This window comes from Microcaecilia unicolor, chromosome 11 (genome assembly GCF_901765095.1).
Source record: "Microcaecilia unicolor chromosome 11, aMicUni1.1, whole genome shotgun sequence".
Classification (NCBI taxonomy): domain Eukaryota; kingdom Metazoa; phylum Chordata; class Amphibia; order Gymnophiona; family Siphonopidae; genus Microcaecilia; species Microcaecilia unicolor.
This window is the reverse complement of record NC_044041.1, coordinates 64,618,790-64,639,999: the sequence shown is the minus strand read 5'-3', so window position 1 is coordinate 64,639,999 and position 21,210 is coordinate 64,618,790. Positions and strand designations below refer to the sequence as shown.

Sequence of the window (21,210 nt, the reverse complement as noted above, 5' to 3'; positions counted from 1 at the left end):
ATGAGGAGGCCAGATGGGAATATGCAAGTACGCTTCCTTGATGTCCAAGGATGCCAGGAACTCCCCTGCCTTCACTGCCGCTATAACAGAGCGGAGAGTCTCCATGCGAAAGTGCCGAACTTTCAAGGCCCGATTGACCCCTTTGAGGTCGAGGATAGGCCGTACAGAACCTCCTTTCTTTGGTACCACAAAGTAAATGGAGTAACGTCCCTTGCCAAGCTGATTTTCTGGCACCGGAATGACCGCACCCAGGCGGATCAGATTGTCCAAGGTCTGCTGCACTGCCACAGCTTTGACCGGAGACTTGCAGGGAGAGAGTACAAACCCGTCTCTTAATGGTCGGCAGAAATCTAGCTTGTAGCTGTCTCTGATGACTTCCAGCACCCAAGCGTCTGAAGTTACTCTGGTCCACTCGCCCAGAAACGAGGACAGGTGTCCTCCAATCTGCACTGGGCCATGGACCAGGACCCCGTCATTGGGTACGAGACCCTGGGGGAGGACCGGAGGGCGCACCTCCGGGACGGCGGTCTCTGCGAAAGGAATGCTGCTTGGGGGAGAAGTTCCTCTTGAAGGAAGAGGGGGCAGAGGAGCCCGACTTGCCCGGGCGGTACCGACGGGCTTCCTGAAACCGTCCTCTGGAGATACCGGGGCGAGCACTGGCCCGAGCCCTGACCTCTGGTAACCTCTTGCCCTTAGACGTGCCGAGATCGGTCACGATTTTGTCCAGCTCGACCCCAAAGATCAGCTTGCCTTTAAAAGGCAACTTAGCCAGGCGGGACTTAGAGGCGTGGTCAGCAGACCAATGTTTCAGCCAAAGCCAGCACCGCGCAGAGACTGTCTGAGCCATACCTTTAGCCGAGGCTCTCAAGACATCATACAGTAAGTCTGCCAAATAAGCCAAGCCCGATTCCAGGGCCGGCCAATCAGCCCTCAAGGAAGGATCCGAGGGGGAAGCCCGCTGCACAATCGTCAGGCACGCCCTGGCCACATAGGAGCCGCAAACTGAGGCCTGCAAACTTAAAGCAGCCGCCTTGGACGACCTTAAGGCCGCCTCCAATCTTCTGTCTTGGGCGTCCTTTAGGGCCGTGCCACCTTCCACCGGCAACGCCGTTTTCTTAGTCACCGCAGTGATTAAAGAATCCACGGTAGGCCAAAAAAGGCCTCCCGTTCACTTTCAGGCAAAGGATAGAGGCGGGACATAGCCCTAGCCACTTTGAGGCTCGCTTCTGGGACATCCCATTGAGCCGAAATTAAGGTGTGCATGGCATCATGCACGTGGAAGGTTCTAGGCGGGCGCTTCGTCCCCAGCATAATGGCGGAGCCAACAGGGGCTGAGGGAGAGACGTCCTCTGGAGAGGAAATCTTCAAAATGCTCATGGCCTGCACTAACAGGTTGGGCAAATCCTCTGAGCGAAAGATCCGCGCTGCAGAGGGGTCATCCGCTCCATCCGAGCGGGAATCCGTCTCCTCCAAGGAATCCCCAAAGGACCGTTGGGAGAACTCAGATACGCTGCCCTCATCTACATCAGAGGAAAACAGCGTCCTCTAAGGCCTGGAATCCACCCGAGGGCGTTTACTTCCGGGGGCCTCAACCCCTTTATCGGACAAGGGAGAAGGGGCAGCGTTTTGCATAAGGAAGGCCTGATGCAGCAGCAAAATAAACTCGGGGGAGAAACCCCCCAGACTGTGCAATTCAGCAGCCTGGGCCACAGCCCTAGACGCACCCTCAACCGGCGCTCGCAAGAGTGGGGGAGAACCATGCTGCACATCCAAGATGGCGTCCGGCGCGACACTCCGCGAAGGAGCCGCGCGGGGAAGAACGGCGCTTAACTTTAGCCGCTTTTTTGCCGTCGCCCAAATCAAGGGCGGCCATGGCATTAACGTCTCCCAGCTCAAGGGCGGCCCAGAAGAAGCCGGCCGAGCAGAGTGGCCGGCCAAGGATGGCGGAGGCGAGTAGCGGGGGATGGGCGTTTATGGCGGGAAAAACCGCCGCACCGGAGAAAGACCCGGGACACTGACCGGCCTCCGAACTGACACCCAACAAGGGCGAATCAGACTTTAAGACCCCCGCTAGAAGCGCACACGCGGTCCGGGGAGCGATTCTTCGCGCCCTCGCCCTCCGACGCCATAGGCCACGTGGAGATCGATCGGGGAACCCCCTGCCCGCTATAAAAAGGTAAAAATTACCTGCTTCTCGCTCCGAGCTGTAACGACCTGGTGTCCCAGTGAGTAGCTGCAATAAACGTTTAAATAAACGTCGAAATAAATGCCTTTAAGAACGTCCAAAAAAATTTTTTTTTTTAACGGAGCCAGCGGGAGGGGGGAGAAAAGGAGGGACCTGGCGCCACCAGGTTTGCACTTGCTCAAGAAGAGCCCTCAACCCCAGGTACTCAACAAAACCTAAAAATTAGGCTTGGAGGACCTAGCAAGAGCTGCTGCTGTGTGTGACCACCACCTGCTGAGATAGAGAACATACTGAGGAGTTTCCGGCAGCACATGACCACATATAGGGAGGCAAAAGGATTGCTCTCTATCTCCACCTGCTGGTAGATGGACACAACCCACCAGTCTATGGATTGATCAGCATGATGATATGGAATGCAAAGCAGCCACATGGGAATTCATACCTTCACCAAACATTACTGTCTGGATCATTGCTCATTACAACATGCAGTTTTTGGAAAAGCAGTTCTTCATAACTATTTGCATAGTGCAAAAAAAACAAGCACAAAGAGTATTGCTGTATATGCCTCCACCCATTTAAAATCTATGGGCCACAAGTTGACAAATACTATTTGTGAATGGCCCTCAGCTTGGGACTCACCTCTGAGTGTGCCTGCATAGTTGCTTACCTGAAACAGGGGTTCTCTGTAGATGACAGGGAAATGCAGCCACGCTCTCCCTGCCCATTATCCCCTCAGCACTACAGACCTTGCTACTTTTAGCTTTGTGATAGACTGAGGCAGCGCAGGCACTCTCACACATGCACAGAGATGTCAACTTCAGAATTTCTAAGTTTAAGAATCACTCCAGCACCTGAGGCTCTGTCAGATGACATCACCTCTTAGTGTGCCTAAATCCTCTGAGTGTGGCTGCATTTCCCTGTGGTCTACAGAGAACCCTTTACAGGTAAGTAACTTTGCTTTATTGGATTGTTGGCCAGTAGTCCCTCGGTATTTGACCTAGGCCCACTAGGAGAAGTATTGAGCCCTCAGCCTTGGCCATTTTCCCAGCTGCTGAACCTGATCAGTCCAGATGCCAACATGTGCTGGAGATAAATACTGACCACATTCTCAGCTGTACGAGTCTTACAGGAAAATGGAGTTTGAATGTTTTTTTCCATCTTCACATGATGGCAGCAGGCCACAACCCACGCTTTTTATCTGGTCTGATAGCGATAAAGAATAGACTTTTTGATCAGGTAGAATTTTAATGGGAAATGTGTAATTTGAAAGGCTGATATACATGGGTTATTTTTTAATCTCATCCAACATACTCCCCTGGGAATGCGTCCCCTAAATAGGGGAGGGGGGTGTCTCTTTTCACCATTTACCCATGCAAATAGCTTTTTAAGCATCTTAACTTTTGCTTTGCTTAAATGTCTGTGAATAATATCAGCCCTGAAGCAGTAATACAACTATAGAATTTTGCCACCACTTTCATCTTGCCAGTAAATGGACCAGGCAGAGGGATGATTGGTAGACACTGCTTATCGAGGCCACATCTGGCTTATGTCACTCCTTTCCTTGCAGAAGTTGATTTCTTCTTTGTCTTACAACTGAAAAGTCAGACGAGAAATTTCCTAACTTAAATAACATTTCTAATATCTTAACATTTAATTCCACTCAAGCATTACCATAACAAGCAGATATTATAAACTTGAGACAAACTGCTTCCATTTTCAAAGATGGCAGTAGTGAGAAAGAAAGATGTCAAGCCTCTCTGGGACCCTATTATTCACGGGAAGGAAGGAGTGTCAGAGGTTTGGACTTTCTAGTGGATGAACTCTAGGCCATTTTGTTTTTTAAACTTAAAATTGTACTTCTTTACTACAGATCCAGGTTTCAGTTCACCTCTGATGTGGTTTCAACACTAATTTTAGGGCTGTTTGCGCCTTCAGAAAGAAGTACATTCCAAATGCAGCTTAATATGTATTTACATGCTAATTGTGCTAAGAGTAGTGCAGTGGTTCACTTTGTATTTATTTTTAGGAAGTAAACTGCCATGCTGAGTGGGGCCTTTATATCAAGACAATCTCAAACAAAATTACAACAAGAAAACAATTATATTATCAGAAATTGTATTTGCTTAGTTTTACATTTCCACTGATTGTATTTGCTTAGTTTTACATTTCCATTAATTTCTTAGAAATTCTGATATATAAAATTAAAGATCAACAAATAGTCTAGTACAAAGGCTCATTTGCAGACTAAACACATTTATGACTTGCTTTCAAGGGCAGTGCCCCTTTCATATGAATGCAGAATTTTAGGAAATAAGACAGTCAATGCCCCCCCCCCCCCCTTTTTGACATCATTATATAAATTACAGAATATGATTACAGCACATTCCTCTAAGTCTTCTTTTTAAGGCATTTTCAGGTGATACTCTTTTATACCAAAACTTCTCTGAAAATATAAATTACTTGATCTTCCAAATCTGAGCTAAAGGTGAGTTAAAATAGAGGCACAGTTGGATAAGTTCCTTCCTCAGATGGTTTATAATGTCTACCTGAGACAAGGGTGTTGCTCCAAATCACACACAAAAAAAAAAATAAAAAAAAAGGCAGGGCTGGTGTTACTATTAGGTGAATTCATGGTTGCGCAATTTTACATATAACGCACAAAGTTGCACACGTAAGTTATAGTGTTAGTTATATGCACAACTTCAATAATGAGCTGCTAATTGGTGTTAATTAGCACTAATTTGCAGTTACACAAGTAACTGCCTTAGTAAATTGAGTGTGCAAAATCCATAGCATGCAAGTGCAAGGGGGCATGGATCTGGGAGGAGCTTGGTTAACACTTACAAGTGCAGGTTACAGACTACTATCAGTTACACACCTAACAGCAGTTAGCTGAAGAAAAGCAGAACAGAAACAGCACAAAGCAGAGATGGCCGGGGGGGGGGGGGGGGGGGGGGGGATAATGACACTGGAGCCACACTCATTAATTTTATTGTTGACCTAATAGTCGTGCTTTGGTGAGTGTCTGCACCAGGGGTCCTAGTATTTAAATAACCTATATATATATATGTGTGTGTGCTAGTATAAGAATTCTCTATGCAGGGTTGACATCTAGATATATATACTCACACACCCCTGTTAGAACTTCTTTAAGTAGACATACATATATATATATATATATATCAAGTATGCTTCTTAATTCTTCTAGAAGTTTTTCTTATGTTTGGATTATGATGTTTTTATATTTAAATGTATGAATAATGCTTTGAAGCTCTTTGCCTGAGTCAGGGGTTAGTGAAGGTCTCACAAAACAGCTTCCCATGATGGCTGAGAAGTTATAATTCAAATCCTAGGATAAACTTTCAGTCTGTGCACCTTTGATGTGCTTCTACCCCAGCAAAGCTACATTTCTTCTTCAGCAAAGGCAAGCTCTACTGCAAGCTTCTTAAAGACAGTCCTAGGGGTGTATGGAGCACAGCGTCTGCACATCCTCTGCCTGGCATCGCAAGCTGTACAAATGCTGGAGAAAAGTGCACAGACTGAAAGTTTATCCCAGGATTTGAATTATAACTGTTCAATCATGGGAAGTTGCTTTGTGAGATCTTTACTAACCCCTGATGCAAGCGAGAATGACAAAACACAGGCTGTGTTGGGTCCTTTCACCTCCAGCTGTTGTTGCAACTGAGGGACCCCTTCATTGTTTGATTTGTTGCACTGTGTGTTGCTGATTCCCTCTGATCTGCTGATATTGAAGCTCTTTGCAACAACTTATATTAATGTATATGTATTTATCTAATGTATATTATTTTAATGCTAGGACCCCTGACACAGGCAGTTGCCAAAACATGTATGGGCCGGGTCCACAATAAAATTAATAACCTGAGTGTGGCTCCAGTGACAGCAGTTAGGCACAAGCATTTACACCACCTGTTAGCTAGCATAAGTGCTCATACGTAAAGTTGGGCACATAACTAGAGACATGCTATAATGGCAATTATGTGGATAATCGTTAATACAGAATTCACACTTAGCACACATCATCCCAGCACCTAAATTTAGTCGAACTGTAGAGAATTAATTACCCTCTCAGAGCACCAGATTTTTTTTTTTTTTGGGGGGGGGGGGGGGGGGGAAGGGGGGTGTGAGTGTGGCAAGAGAATAAATTTCAGGTGAAAGTGAGGCTGTGGGGATTCTTGGGCCCCACAAACTGAAAAGGCAGTGGAGCAGCATGGCTAGCAGGCATCCCCAGGCCTTGCTATAGGAAGAATCAGTCATAGCTCCCCAGTGCTCTACCTGTTCTTCAATACTGGCATCACAAATATGAAAGCTGGTGGGCCAGCATGCTAATCTTGTGGTGCACGAGATTAGCATTAGGCTTTGCTGGTCCATGAGCAAGTGTTCTGAATGTGCATGCGGTGCTGGCAGTGAAGAGCAGGCAGGAATGGGAAGCCATGCCATATGTTCTGGCCACTCAATTAAACCAAGGGACCTGGAGAAATGGTAGGCACTAGATGCTGGTGGAGGGAGGGCAACATTACAAGAGAACAGAGAAGGAACGGTAGAGGCTCATGCCAGCCTGCCAGGGGAAAGAAAAAGGCAGAGTCAGGGGCAGGTATTGAGGGACAAAGGATGAAATAAATACTGGTAGGGACAATTGCAGGATGGGGAGGGAACATGAGACCACCGTAGATCCTGCCCATTGCTTTTTCCTTTGTTCCCTCAAGACTAGGGGGAGAAACAAGAGGCATGGATGCTATGGCAGGAAGCAGAAGAGTGGGGGACGGGGGAAACATGGTGGGTTGGTTGTGGTTATATGTGAGCAACAGTGGTCTTCTTGGGTTATGTACAGAACGGATGAGGAAACAGAGACAAAGAGGTGGTGGACAGTGCATGAAAGTGAGTGTGCAGTGCTGGGCAAGGAGCAGGATCAAAGGAAAAGACTGAGGAGGTGGTGAGAGGAACGATGCAATACAGGAGTTACCACTATTTAAGGAGAGAGGACTATAGCAGAGGTGCCACAGCCAATGGGAAGGTACTAAAGCTGCTGCTAGTAAGTAGGTCAAGGAGTGGGTTGGAATCGGAAGGAATAAGCAGAGCTCCCTTCCTACAGTGGTGAAAAAAACCCTTGCAGCAATCCCAGAAGTAGGATCCGAACCTTGACTTCTGTAGAGAAGGGAGCCATGTCTTTTTATTTTTACCTCTAATATCGGTTTTAGCTGTAGTCCCTGTCCTTATTTCAACTATCTACTTCTGCTTATATAAAGAAACAGGATAACAAACAGACTACGCCTCCCAACAAGTTTATTCATAGGGGGGAAACAAAATCTGAAGTACAGAACTGTGAACGTTCAAATTATTATAGTAGACAAAAAAAAACAAGGGTTAATTATCTACTATAAACATACTCTCAACGGCAATATTTAAAAATCGCTGCGATCCCCCCTCACATCGCCTCCTGGCTCTGCGTATACAACTGCAGCTTCCCGTCCAACTTATTCCATACCGGCTTTCAACACAATAACAAAAGTGTAACCAAGTTGATAAAGATCTCCAAGCAAAGACCAGAGACAAGCTCTGCACGGACAGAAACGTTTCCCTGAATAGTAGCAGCCAGCATTCATTACACTGTCGAGCGGCAAAAAGTCATGGAAGGAAGGGCAGCAAAGGCAGCCCACGACCTGCAGCTGTCCTGCGCCTCTCAGGAACAGTTCTCAGCCTTTTCTTTACTAGAGCCCATGAATTCGAGACCCTCGATGGGTATGTCCTTCTCCTTTATGGCCTTCTGAAAGAGAGCAAAGAGAGCGTAGTGAGTTTGAGACGCAAGCGGCCAGCTCTCCCCTGGCCCAGCCGCCTCCCCGGGCCGGACCTGCACGCAGAGCTGGTATTTGCGGAAGAGCTCGCCGCATGGATCTCCGGAAGCGTTTCCCTTCAGAAACTTGTCTGCGAACCAGCGGTTGAAGCACTGGTCGTACTCGCGCTTCATCTCCGTGCACTCCTCACCCACGCTGTTCATGACTACCCTGCCGGGCCTGTGGCACCGAGTCTGCGCTGCGTCTCTCGCGCACGTCGCGTCAGAAGTCGTGCGTCTGTAGAACCCGGAAGCAACGTGACGGTATGGATGCAGATGTAGGATGTGGACGCTGAGCTGCGCTGCTCGGCTCAGGCCTTACGCGATACTCAGGCGGTCGCTGACGACGAGTTCTGGGAGCGAAAGACAAGGCGCGAGCCCCGGCCGTACCTGCACAGTACGTGAAGCTCACTCCCGAGGGCCCATCGGGGGGGGGGAGAGATATATACCAAAAACAACAAAAATGCTGCCCAGGGCAAGGTTTCTGGTTTACCTATATAAATTCTGTAGACTATTGCGAGAGTGAACAGTTTGGGGGATTTTTTGATGCTTTATTATTATTAGTGTGGACTCGGAGTACACTGTTCCTAAAACATGCTCGTGGGCCTAGGGTTACCATATGGCTCCAGAAAAAGGGCCAGTAACATAGTAGATGACGGCAGAAAAAGACCTATACGGTCCAGCCAGTCTGGCCAACAAGATAACTCATATGTGCTACTTTTTGTGTATACCTTACCTTGATTTGTATCTGTCATTTTCAGGGCACAGACCGTTTAAGTCTGCCCAACACTATACCTGCCTCACAACCAGTACTACTTCTTGTTGCTAATCTAGTGGTGCAAGAGTTTGGTATCAAGCTGTGCTGGCCTGTGAACACCGTGTTTGGCGTATGTGACTGTGTAATGCAAAAAAAATTACTTTGCCCCTTTTTGGAGAAATCAGAAAGATTTTTAAGGCCGTGCGGTTCCAAGTTTTCCCCGAAACCCTTTCTGCACTTTACGATTCTAGCAATAACGAATAGGTAAGGGGTGTCATTATACAGTTTTCACATTCTACTATCTTAAAATAGAAATCACAAAGGCGTTTATTTCACCGACCTATACAACTTTCAAACAGAAGCAGTGGAACACCATTATGGTTGATGGGACCCTTTTACTAAGCTGCGTAGGTGCCTATGCACGCCTAACGCACATCAATTTTCAGTTACTACCTGACTACTGAGTGGCCCTTGCGGTAACTGCATTTTTGACGCGCGTCTGCTATGTGCGCTGGAAAATAATTTTTATTTTCTGGTGCGCGGCAGAAACTGGGCTGTAATTGTCATTCTATGCACGTAGGCAATTACTGCACAGTTAATGTGTGAGACTTTACCACAAAGTCAATGGCTGGCAGTAAGGTCTCAGAGCCTAAATTGACACGCGCCAATTTTTATTTTGCTGCATGTCCATTTTCGGCAAAAATTTTTAAAAAGGCCTTTTTTACAGGCGTGCTGAAAAATGTATCTGTGTGCACCCAAAACACACACCTACAGTAGTGCAGCCCATTTTTTGGTGCACCTTAGTTAAAGAGCCCCTAAATAAACCAATCTCCAGAACCACCCCCAGGCTCTCTAATTGTTGATACTGTACTACATTGAGCAAAATATCAGTAGGACCATTGCCAACCCCATTACACTGCCATTCAATAAATAAGAAAATGAAAACAAAAAGTCTTACTTCCCCTCCCCAAACACAGAACTGCCAAATTCCAGGAGGGATACTTTTTGGCCAATCCTGGTTTTAAAACATATCTCAAAGCAGTATGGCGTTTGCTGTCCCTTACTCTATCCATTTAAATCAGTGCTGGATGAGGTTGGCAGAAATCCAGGACTAGCCTTAAATGTCCCTCCTGGAACTGGGTAACGTGGAAGCTCTGCCAATACACAACCCCTTGACTTAAGACCTGATGAAATCCCCTTTTGAAGCATATATTTAGCCGATTTCTTTTTGGGTAAGCTGTATTCAGAGGTGCAGAAGGTATTTTCCTGTCCCTGGAGGGCTTACAATCTAACCACCTTCTTTGAGAAATCACAAAGATTTTTAAGGGATCTGAGGAAGCTAGAAGAATGGTCTAAGGTTTGGCAATTAAAATTCAATGCCAAGAAATGCAAAGTGATGCACTTAGGGATTAGAAATCCATGGGAGACGTATGTGTTAGGCGGGGAGAGTCTGATAGGTACGGGTGGAGAGAGGGATCTTGGGGTGATAGTATCTGAGGATTTGAAGGCGATGAAACAGTGTGACAAGGCGGTGGCCGTAGCTAGAAGGTTGTTAGGCTGTATAGAGAGGTGTGACCAGCAGAAGAAAAGGGGTGTTGATGCCCCTGTATAAGTCGTTGGTGAGGCCCCACCTGGAGTATTGTGTTCAGTTTTAGAGGCCGTATCTTATTATTTATTTATTGCATTTGTATCCCACATTTTCCCACCTCTTTGCGGGCTCAGTGTGGCTTACAATAAGATATGAATAGTAGAAATACATTTGTAACAACTTGAATATGGAATACATTGTGCAGAGTTGTGTGAGACATTCGATTATCATTAGGAATATAACAATGGGACATCAACATCAACATAGAAACATTGGGAGGAGACAGTGGGACAATTGATTACCGGATGAGGGATCTGAAGTGGATGTATGTTGCATTGATGAACAGTGAGTATGGACTCTATGTGTTTTGGTTCTTTCCGTAAGTTTGTTCAAACAGGTACGTCTTCAGTAGTTTTCGTAAGGAAGCTTGTTCGTTAATCATTCTTAGGTTGCGCGGTAGTGTATTCCAGGCCTGCATGCTCATGTGGGAAAAGGTTGACGCGTGTAGCGTCTTGTATTTCAGGCCCTTGCAAGTGGGGAAGTGGAGGTTGAGGTATGTTCGGGATGACCTTTTAGCGTTTCTGGGTGGTAGGTCTATTAGATCAGACATGTACGCTGGGGCTTCGCCGTAGATGATCTTATGGACTAGTGTGCAAACTTTGAAAGTAACGCGTTCCTTAAGTGGAAGCCAATGTAATTTCTCTCGTAGTGGTTTCGCCCTTTCGTATCTTGGTTTTCCGAGGATGAGCCTGGCTGCTGTGTTCTGGGCTGTTTGAAGTTTCCTCATTATTTGCTCTTTGCAGCCCGCGTATAGTGAGTTGCAGTAATCCAGGTGGCTGAGGACGAGGGATTGCACTAGGCTGCGGAAGACGAATCTTGGGAAGAATGGTCTTATCCTTTTCAATTTCCACATGCCGTGGAACATCTTCTTGGTTGTATTGTTTGCGTGGGTTTCGAGTGTTAGGTGGCGGTCGATGGTGACTCCAAGGATTTTTAGTGTTTCTGAGATTGGGAGGTTTAGGGTTGGTGTGTTTATAGCGCTGAATTCATTTGTGTTGTATTGGGAGGTGAGTATCAGGCATCGGGTTTTTTCTGCGTTTAATTTCAGGCGGAATGCGTCTGCCCATGTGTTCATGACGTGTAGACTTTGATTGATTTCGTTGGAGATTTCTTTGGTGTCTTGTTTGAATGGGATGTATATTGTTACATCATCGGCGTATATATACGGGTTGAGCTTATGGTTTGATAAGAGTTTTGCTAAAGGGATCATCATTAGGTTGAAAATGGTTGGTGAAAGAGGTGATCCTTGTGGGACTCCACATACAGGTGTCCATGCCTTGGACGTGGTTGAATTAGATGTGACTTGATACGAACGTAGGGTTAAGAACCCCTTGAACCAGTTCAGGACATTTCCTCTTATGCCAAAATGTTCGAGTATGTGTAGCAGGATTCCATGATCTACCATGTCGAAGGCGCTTGACATGTCAAATTGTAGGAGGAGTATATTGTTGCCAGTTGCGATGATTTGTTTGAATTTGGTCATAAGGGTGATTAATACTGTTTCTGTGCTATGATTCGATCGGAATCCTGATTGGGCGTCATGCAGTATTGAGTGTTTATCTAGGTATTTTGTGAGTTGTTTAGTTACCATACCTTCAGTTAACTTGGTTATTAGTGGTATAGATGCTATTGGCCTGTAGTTGGTTATTTCGCTCGTGTTTTTCTTTGTATCTTTAGGAATAGGGGTGAGCAAGATTTTTCCTTTTTCTTTTGGGAAGAGTCCATTTTGTAGCATGTAGTTTATGTGGTTTGTTAGGTCTATTATGAATTTCTGGGGAGCGGATTTCATGAGGCTGTTTGGACATATGTCTAGTTTGCAGTTGGATTTAGCATATCTTTTAAGAGTTTTAGAGATGAGGTCTTCTGGCAGTTGTTCAAATTCGGTCCAGGTTCTGTCTGCTGGGAATATTCCTTCTTCTGGATCTAGGCAGTCTAGAAGAGTGGTGTATTCTGTAGGGCTGGTGGGTATCTTGTGCCGTAGTAGTATAATTTTCTCCTTGAAGTATGTCGCTAGGTTGTCGACACTTGGTGTATCTTTGTCATTGGTTGTAACTGGTGAGGTGTCTAATAGTTTGTTCACGAGGTTGAAGAGTTTATGTGTGTCTTTGTAGTTTGGTCCTATTAATGTTTTGTAGTGAAGTCTTTTTGTCTGTTTTATGGTATATTTGTATTTTCTCCGAAGTAGTTTCCAGTCATTTAGTGTTTGTTCGTCTCTCTTTTTGTTCCAGGCTCGTTCTAGTCTCCTGACTTGTGTTTTTAGTTTTTTCAGCTCTTCGGTGAACCATGGATTTGCGTTTTTCCTGTGTGTTGTTCTGGTTTGGACTGGGGCGATTTTGTCTAATGTTGTTGTGCTTATGTCATCCCATTCTTGGAGGAATTGGATGGTGTCAGCGTTTGTAGTCCATTCGTTCTGGTAGATCTGTTGCCAGAATGTTGAGGGGTCTATTTTCCCTCTCGTTGTGTAGGTTGTTCGCTCATGTTTATTATTCGTGTTTAGTTGTGTTTTTTGCCAGCAGAGAGTGACATTTGCTCTATGGTGGTCTGACCATGGTATTGGTGTCCATCTTGTATTAGCGAGTATGATAGTTGAGTCCGGTTCTAATCTATTCGTTATGATATCTAGTGTGTGTCCTTTTTCGTGAGTTGGTTGTATGTTGGGTGTTTGCAGATCCCAGAGTTTTAGGAATTCTTTGAATTCTCTTGTACTTGGTAAGGTGTCATCTTCTAGGTGTAGGTTGATGTCGCCTAGTATGAGGATGTTTGAGGCTGATACGCAGGAATTCGAAATGAAATCCAAGAGTTGTGTTTGGGCGTCTTGCCATTTACCTGGTGGCCTGTAGAATAGGATTGTGTTGAGGTGTCCTATTAGGCTTGAATGGTTGATTCTAGTCGATGCAATTTCAAGTTGTGGTGAGATGGATTCGCCCGTGATTGTGATAGTGTATTCAGGTTTGTATATGATAGCTATTCCGCCTCCTCTTTTTTTTCCATTTCTTGTCCAGTGCGTGATTTTGTATTTTGGTGGGCACGTTTGGAGGATTGCGGGGTCTGTGGGACTATGGAACCAGGTTTCTGTGATGAATAGGAGGTCTAGTTTGTCTGTGATGATCCAGTCTAGTAAGTCTGCTGAGTTGCTTACTGCTGATCTTGCATTGATGTATCCTAGTTGGATTGAGTGGTAGGGTTCCAAAGTGGGGTGTGATGTGTTTATTTTTATTAGTTGTCTGTTTCTTCGGTAGTTGGGTTTGTTGTTGACGTTGTTTTCCTCATTTTGTTGGTGGTGTTCATATCCGGTGATTATTCCAGTTGGATGGTTGTTGTGTCTTTGATTTGGTAGGTTGCTTAAAGGTTGTGCATAGGATAGGTGAGGTGTAGTTGGGTTGTTATGGTTCTTGTTTTGGGCGTGCATTATGTATATGTGAGTATTATGTGATTTGTGAGTAGTGGGGTGGTTATTGTCAAGGTTGTGGGTTGTGTTTGCGTGTATGAGTATAATGAGACACTGGATGGTGAGGAGTGTGTTGCTGGTGATCATGTCTATGTATTGGGCACTGTGGCAAATATGCTTCTGGTGTAAGTTTAAGTGAGGTACAAAAGTTACAATTGCATTTGAGCTTAGCTACAATTCAAGCGAGGTTAAGGATGTAAAAAGAATTGAAGCGGTGCAAAGAAAAGCTACGAGAATGGTATGGGATTTGCGTTACAAGACGTATGAGGAGAGACTTGCTGAACTGAACATGTATACTCTGGAGGAAAGGAGAAACAGGGGTGATATGATACAGACGTTCAAATATTTGAAAGGTATTAATCCGCAAACGAACCTTTTCTGGAGATGGGAAGGTGGTAGAACGAGAGAACATGAAATGAGATTGAAGAGGGGCAGACTCAAGAAAAATGTCAGGAAGTATTTTTTCATGGAGAGAGTAGTGGATGCTTGGAATGCCCTCCCGCGGGAGGTGGTGGAAATGAAAACGGTAACGGAATTCAAACGCGTGGGATAAGCATAAAGGAATCCTGTGCCGAAGGAATGGATCCTCAGGAGCTTAGTCAAGATTGGGAGGCGGGGCTGGTGGTTGGGAGGCGGGGATAGTGCTGGGCAGACTTATATGGTCTGTGCCAGAGCCGGTGGTTGGGAGGCAGGGCTGGTGGTTGGGAGGTGAGGATAGTGCTGGGCAGACTTATACGGTCTGTGCCCTGAAGAGCACAGGTACAAATCAAAGTAGGGTATACACAAAAAGTAGCAAATATGAGTTATCTTGTTGGGCAGACTGGATGGACTGTGCAGGTCTTTTTCTGCCGTCATCTACACCTCTTTTACAAAGTGGCGTGGTAATGCCGACATAGCCCATTCAAATTGAATGGGCTGTGTTGGCATGCATTATTAGGCAAATTTAATATACCATCTTAAACTAATGGGTAGATCTAGGTGGTGTACAATAAAAACCAAAAAGGAAAAGGACTACAATATATTGATAAGTATCCACATTCATTACACAAAGCTAGGATTGGGGGGGGGGGGGGAGGCATTACCGAGCTGCTTTGTAAAAGGTGGGGGTACATTTGTATCTGAGACAATGGAAATTGAAATACATTTTCCAATATCATAAGAAGCAACAGTGGATTTCAAGCCAGGCTGCCCTTATTGTCAGTTTGGTGCTGTAACTGTGTCAGGTTCTCAGGTTCAGAGCCCGCGGGGCTGGGCTCTGGAGCAAACGTGAGCCCTTGGGCTGCTGACGAGGAGCGCCAGCAGCAGGCAAAACCCACCAACCAACGCTGGGCAAGCACACCGACAGCGGCAGGGACTGCAGGCACCGCCCAGCGAGCCGAAACACATGGACTGGAACACTGGACTGGAACCCCCCGGACTGGAGGACACAGGACTGGAACACTGGACTGGAATTCCCCGGACTGGAGCACACTGGACTGGTCTGAACAGCTTCACCTGCACTTAGCTACTAAGCCCCCCAGGAGTTGAGCTCCTGGGTTCGAGTAGCCGGCAGGACTTACTGGATACCGGATGACACAGGGACCAGGACTGGAAACAGAAGTGCTCCTAAACCTAAACTGATCTACATGCTCCCAAGCCCTAAACCTGCAGGAGTGTTCCTAACAGTAAACTGACAAAAGGACTTCCTAAGCCCTATACTAAACAGGAGCTCCTAAGCCCTGCTCAAGAAAGGGACATTCTAAGCCCTAAACTAACAGAGCAGGGAACTAAACACAAAGCTAACACAGGTGCTACTAAGCACCAAGCTACAAGCAGAGCTCTACACTAAAAAGCTAAACACAAAACTAACAAGCTACTTAAGCACTGCTCTAGCCAGCTAGATACAAAACTAACAAGGTGCTTCCTAAGTACTACTCTGGCAAGCAACCAGAAGAGCTCCTAGCACTAAAAGGGAAGACAGGGGAGCCACAAGGAAAAAGCAGGGAAGCTAACACATAAGCCAAAAGTGATTCTAAATCACCAAACACCAACATCAAAGACTGCAATGCTCCCAATAGCACAAACACCAGAAGTACTTCTAACAGCAAACTCTGCAGGGTTCCTAACAACACCAAACCCTGAAGTACTTCTATCAACAACAGAGCTTCCAAAGCCCTACACACAGCAATGCTTCCAAAACCAAGAGGGAAAAGCAGGGGAACCAAAAGGGAAAAGCAGGAAAGCTAAACAGACAGTCACCAGTGCACACTGCACTAACACTAACCTGGCCCTTAGCAAAAGCAAGCAGGGAAACTAGACACAAAGTCAGAAGTGCACACTGCACCACCCTACCTAAAGCAAACACCACTGTTGCAAAGGCCCTGAAGGAAACACCACCACTTCCTTATCAAGGCCCTCCCTGATGATGTCACACTCCCTAGACCTAGGCAAAAGCACACTGACCCAGAGAGGCCCAACCCACACCAATGCAACACCGTGAAGCACTTGAAGCCAGTACACCCAAAGAGAGGTAGAGCTAACTCAGTCCACCCATACTGCTGTAGTAAAGTAAAACAATTAACCCCATGCTGCTGTAAGCTGCCAGCACAGAGAGACAGAGCCAACTCAGAAAGGACAGACAAAAGAAACAGAAGCCAGCTAAGAAACTGACCCCCAGGAAAGAGGTAAGTTTGAGAGGGGTTCTGACCCCAATCATAACAAACTGCTAAGGTACTCCTCCACTTGTGCAAAGGTGGTAGATGGAGTTCAGCAGGATGGTGCTATTTTTTGCCCATTCTTCTTGGCAGAATAGCTGAATCTCTTTCACGTTGACTGGGATCATCTGTGGGCTTTAATCTTCCAAGCTGTGCCACTGATTTCCCATTGGATTTAGGACTTGACTTTGACTAGGCCACTCAAGGTCATTCACTTTGTTTCTTGCTGAACCACTCCATGGTTACTTTTGTTTTGTATTTTGATCATTATCCTTCTAAGATGTGAAACTTCTCCTTGTATATCAAATATGCAGTGGGAAATGGACCAATGACTCCAGGGAGACGGGACTATGGTAATAAAGGAAACAGCTTTATTCACAGACTCGACACAGTACTGTGTTCCTGTGACAACTGAATTCCTGGAGCTAAGTTACTTAAGGACACACCCACCATGGGTTCCAAATTTGGATTATAAAAAGGATTTTGGGGGGACAGTTATTTTTCTCTTGAGGGATAGAAGTTTTTTGCACTGTCCCTTTTTTTTTTTCTTAAAAGAGAAACCAATGATAGGACCAATGCTTCCTAAAAGATAGCATTTATTCATTTCAATTTACACTACCTGAAGCTTTGAGGTTTCTGTTATTTATTGAGTTATATCCTTAGAATACATTGTGAGTGTATGTTCCTAGATTTTTAGCAAACTTGTAGGTTGTAGTATAGATTGAGTTTAGTTTGCTTCTCTGTTTTGTTTTGTTTTTTGTTTATTGTATAAATATATAAGGATATTCACATATATATATTATATTACCGTAAATACTTATAACTTGCACATACTTAAAATTAGTTCAGCGTTGCTCACAAAATAAGAAAGATAGGGCATAACCTAGAATGAACATAATTACAGAAACATAAAACTAATCATAGAATTCAACACAACAAAACTTGGAATAACCGTGTTTTCAACAGTTGTTTTTTAAGTTATATGATTAAGTTACATATTTATTACCATAAAGGTCTTTTTCAAGACCCACCTTTTATGACATAAGATTGAAAAGGCACAATATTGGACATTTTTAATCTACTTATTATCTCAAGACTCCTGAAGCAGGCCTCAGGCTGAAACACGGCACCATGTCAAGTGTTTGATTAATAAACCTTTTAAAGCATCAAGTTTGTTTCCCTCATCTGGAATTGAAGTGTTTGATTAATAAACTTTTTAAAGCATCAAGTTTGTTTCCCTCATTTCTGGAGTACTTGGTCTATTTCCTACCTTTTTCTGCCTCTACTTTACCCCTTGGGATTTCAGAGTTCTCCACCAGGGTGGATTTCTATTGGATACAGTTTTTGGTAGCATATTCCACCACTTCACAGCCTGGTAGGGAAAAGTTAAGGAAAATTCCTTCTTATAAGTTATTCATGAGGGAGAAGGATACTGAAGAGTCAAATAATGTATAGAAGTAATGTCATAATTTTTGTTAAACAGAGGAACAAATTTAATCATTTACAGCAGTCCTTGGCCATGCAAAACAACATAACTTAAAAACTGAGTGTGCCTCTACCAGAAGCCAGTGGCGCTTACAGAGCAATGGTGTAGCACTTTCAAGTTTGGAGGATTTACAAATTAATCGAGCAGCAGTGTTCTGTAATGTTTGACGTTTACAACAAGCTGATGAATGGTACCCTACGTAAACAATGTTACAGTAATCTAAATGTGCTAATATTAATGTCTCTACCAAAAGATGAAGTACCCTGGCTTGAAAATAAGATCTAATTCATCTTCCACTATAATTTGAACATCTTTGTTGTGACTTCTTGAACATGAGATTAAAAAGTGAGAAAATTATCTAAAATCTCTCCTAAGATTTTCAGTTGTGATTCTAATTTATATTTTATACCATCAAGGACAACATTTTTAATTAAACATGCCTTACGAGGATGACATTAATAAGAACTTAGTTTTATTGGCATTCAACTTTAATTTGAAAGCCATAGCCCAAGACTCAAGGCAATTTATCCCTTGCCTAATCTTGGGTAGAATATCTTGAACCACCCCGTATAATGGGATATAAATAGTTACATCGTCTGCGTAAATAAAAAGATGCAGGCCTAATGCCTGCAACTTTATGCCTAAAGGGGCCATAAACCTGTAAAATAACATTGGAGACCTTGGGAACCCTGAGGTCTGCATTTAGGTATCCATTCTAAAGATAATTCACCTAACATTTTCACTCGGTAGGATCTCTTATTAAGGAAGCCTCTAAACCAATGCAATACTTTTCTGTTACACCATAAAAACTTATCAAATTCAGCAGAATTTCGTGGTCTACCACGTCGAATGCTGTCGACATGTCAAATGTAACACCAGAACTCACTTTTCCAAACTGATTTCCCCTCCAATTTCAGAGGCTAGCGTACTCAATACCATTTCCATACTAAACCCGCTTCTAGAATCTGATTGAGGTAGTGAAGAATGTGTTACTTGTCACATTTTGATACAAGCAGAGCTCGATTGTAAACCTAGAATCTCTGATGACTAGCGGATTGCAATCGCCAGAGGCTCTAGAGCTATATTAAAAAGAAGGGCATCCCTGTCTGGTGCTTCTGGTGAGTGCAAAAGGAGCAGCCATTTTACCATTGGTAAACAAATGAGCACAAAGATTGCTGTACAACACATGGACCATTTGAAGAAAATGGGAACCAACACCAATCCATTGAAGCAGAGCAAAAGAATAGCCCACTCCACCCTGTCAAAAGCTTTCTCAGAAAGCTGGTATGTCTAGAGTCTGTGCTGCAGGTAAAGGATGACAAAACATTCTAGTTCTGGCAGAGGAGTGATGACATAAATCAGGTTACCAATGACAGATTACAATCTGGAGATCTTGAAGTCGTAATTTATTAGAGTTTTTGATGTGCAGAGGATCTCTACCAGGCTTTTTCAACATTATATTGCTAGCCTGGTTATCTGTGGAATGTCCATCTCTGTCTGCTTGGCGAACTCAATTGCTGAGTATGATGAGATTAGAGAGACTGGGGGTCGACAACATTTCTTCAGTAGAAGGTTTAAAATTTCAACTCAGATGGGAGCCCCTTTGGAAGACATTAACACCAGCTGCGAGAGGATATCTACTAAACATATGAGAGTAAGGCAGCAGGAGGGCCAAGTCATTAAGAACTGGTGAAGGAACAGGTTTTTTTTTTTTTTTTGGGGGGGGGGAGGTCGAGTTATAAAACTATTGGATTGCTTACAGATTGGTTTTTCTATTTGGTACTGCTCAATAAAACTGTTTGAAACATAATCCATGCCTCAGCAAAAGTGTCATGCATCTCCCCAGTGGATATAAAGTGTTGTTCCATAGTGTCCCCAGATCAATCCAGAGATGTAGGTTATCTCCTTCCACCAGCAGATGGAGATAGAGAGAGAACTTCAGAGATAGCTGTATGTGGTCATGCACAGCCAGCTTCTCAGTATTCTCTCTCTCTCTAGCAGGTGGAGGGTCATAAGTGCAGCTTTGGACTGGATAGGGGTTGAGGTGCTGGCATTGGATTCAATTGGGGGTGCACACCTGGTAGTGCCAGGTCCCTCTCTCCCCTTCCCCCAACGGTCCCTGTTTTTTTTTCCTGCATCTTAGTCTCAGCTTCTCCTGCCCAGAAAAAAAAAAAAAAGCCGGAGCTTCTGGAAACTGAGGTAAGCACTGCTAGGCAGTTTTTAGCAAGGGACCTGGACAGAAGAATGCATACTGCGCGTGGGTGCTCTGGTTCAAGGGGCAATTTCTTGGTTTTCAGTGCCACAATGTCAGTGGTCCAGGCCTGGTGCTAAGGAGCTATCCTCCCGCTCATCTGCATGACATCACTAGAACCCCCTTACAGAAATATTTTTTAATGCTTGTTTCACACTGAAATTACAGAGTATGCATTTTGAATTTTATTTTTTAGATAGAATCTGAAAACTGTTAGGGGTTGGATGCCTTTTGCAAGGTATTATAACAAGCCTTATTCTAAAGGGCTTACCTTCTGAGGCAATGGGAGATAGTTGGGGAATGAAACTGAACCTTGAATCTTAGTTCATTGTTAAAAAAAAAGCATTATGCCACCAGATACTGAATATTTTTTAATGTCTCTTTTTGTATCCACCATCCCCAGGTACCCCAGATTCCAACATGGCAACCTGCACAAGAGAGTCAGCTCTTCAAGGTACAGCAAGAAAAGTAAAAAATATTTAAAAATGAATAAATGTCCTCAAAAAGGATTCTGTTGCCTCTGCTAAAGCCAAAACAGGTCTGAAGTCACTTTCTGGTGTGTTGTAAGACTCCAGTAAGGAATATGCATTGTTTCTATCACATAACCTACTCCTCACTGGCCTCCCACTTTGCCATCTATCCCCCCTTCAGTCCATTCAGAACTCTGCTGCACGTCTTATCTTCCATCTGGACCGATACACTCATATTACCCCTCTCCTCAAGTCACTTTACTGGCTTCCGATCAGGTACCGCATACAGTTCGAGCTTCTCCTATTAACCTACAAATGCACTCGATCTACAGCCCCTCCTTACCTCTCTACCCTCATCTCCCCTTACGTTCCTACCCGTAACCTCTGCTCTCAAGACAAATCCTTCCTTTCAGTACCCTTCTCC

The 21,210-nt window shown here is 44.5% G+C and overlaps 2 protein-coding genes across 2 annotated transcripts in view; one reads left to right on the top strand and one right to left on the bottom strand.

The window, feature by feature from the left end:
• Nucleotides 1-6,310: 6,310 nt before the first annotated feature.
• Nucleotides 6,311-8,272, bottom strand: TRIAP1 (TP53 regulated inhibitor of apoptosis 1). The gene is made up of 2 exons (XM_030218138.1): nucleotides 8,052-8,272; nucleotides 6,311-7,967 (listed from the first exon to the last, which is right to left on the bottom strand). Exons 1-2 carry the CDS (start codon nucleotides 8,196-8,198, stop codon nucleotides 7,884-7,886), a joined length of 231 nt encoding a protein of 76 aa, XP_030073998.1. The 5' UTR covers nucleotides 8,199-8,272; the 3' UTR covers nucleotides 6,311-7,883.
• Nucleotides 8,273-8,274: 2 nt separating this feature from the next.
• GATC (glutamyl-tRNA amidotransferase subunit C) overlaps nucleotides 8,275-21,210 on the top strand; it is a 77,271-nt gene continuing 64,335 nt past the window's right edge. Inside the window, exons 1-2 of the mRNA XM_030218137.1 lie at nucleotides 8,275-8,430; nucleotides 20,720-20,770. Of these exons, the coding sequence (XP_030073997.1) occupies nucleotides 8,317-8,430; nucleotides 20,720-20,770 (165 nt within the window). The 5' untranslated portion in view covers nucleotides 8,275-8,316. The remainder of the gene's footprint in view (nucleotides 8,431-20,719; nucleotides 20,771-21,210) is intronic.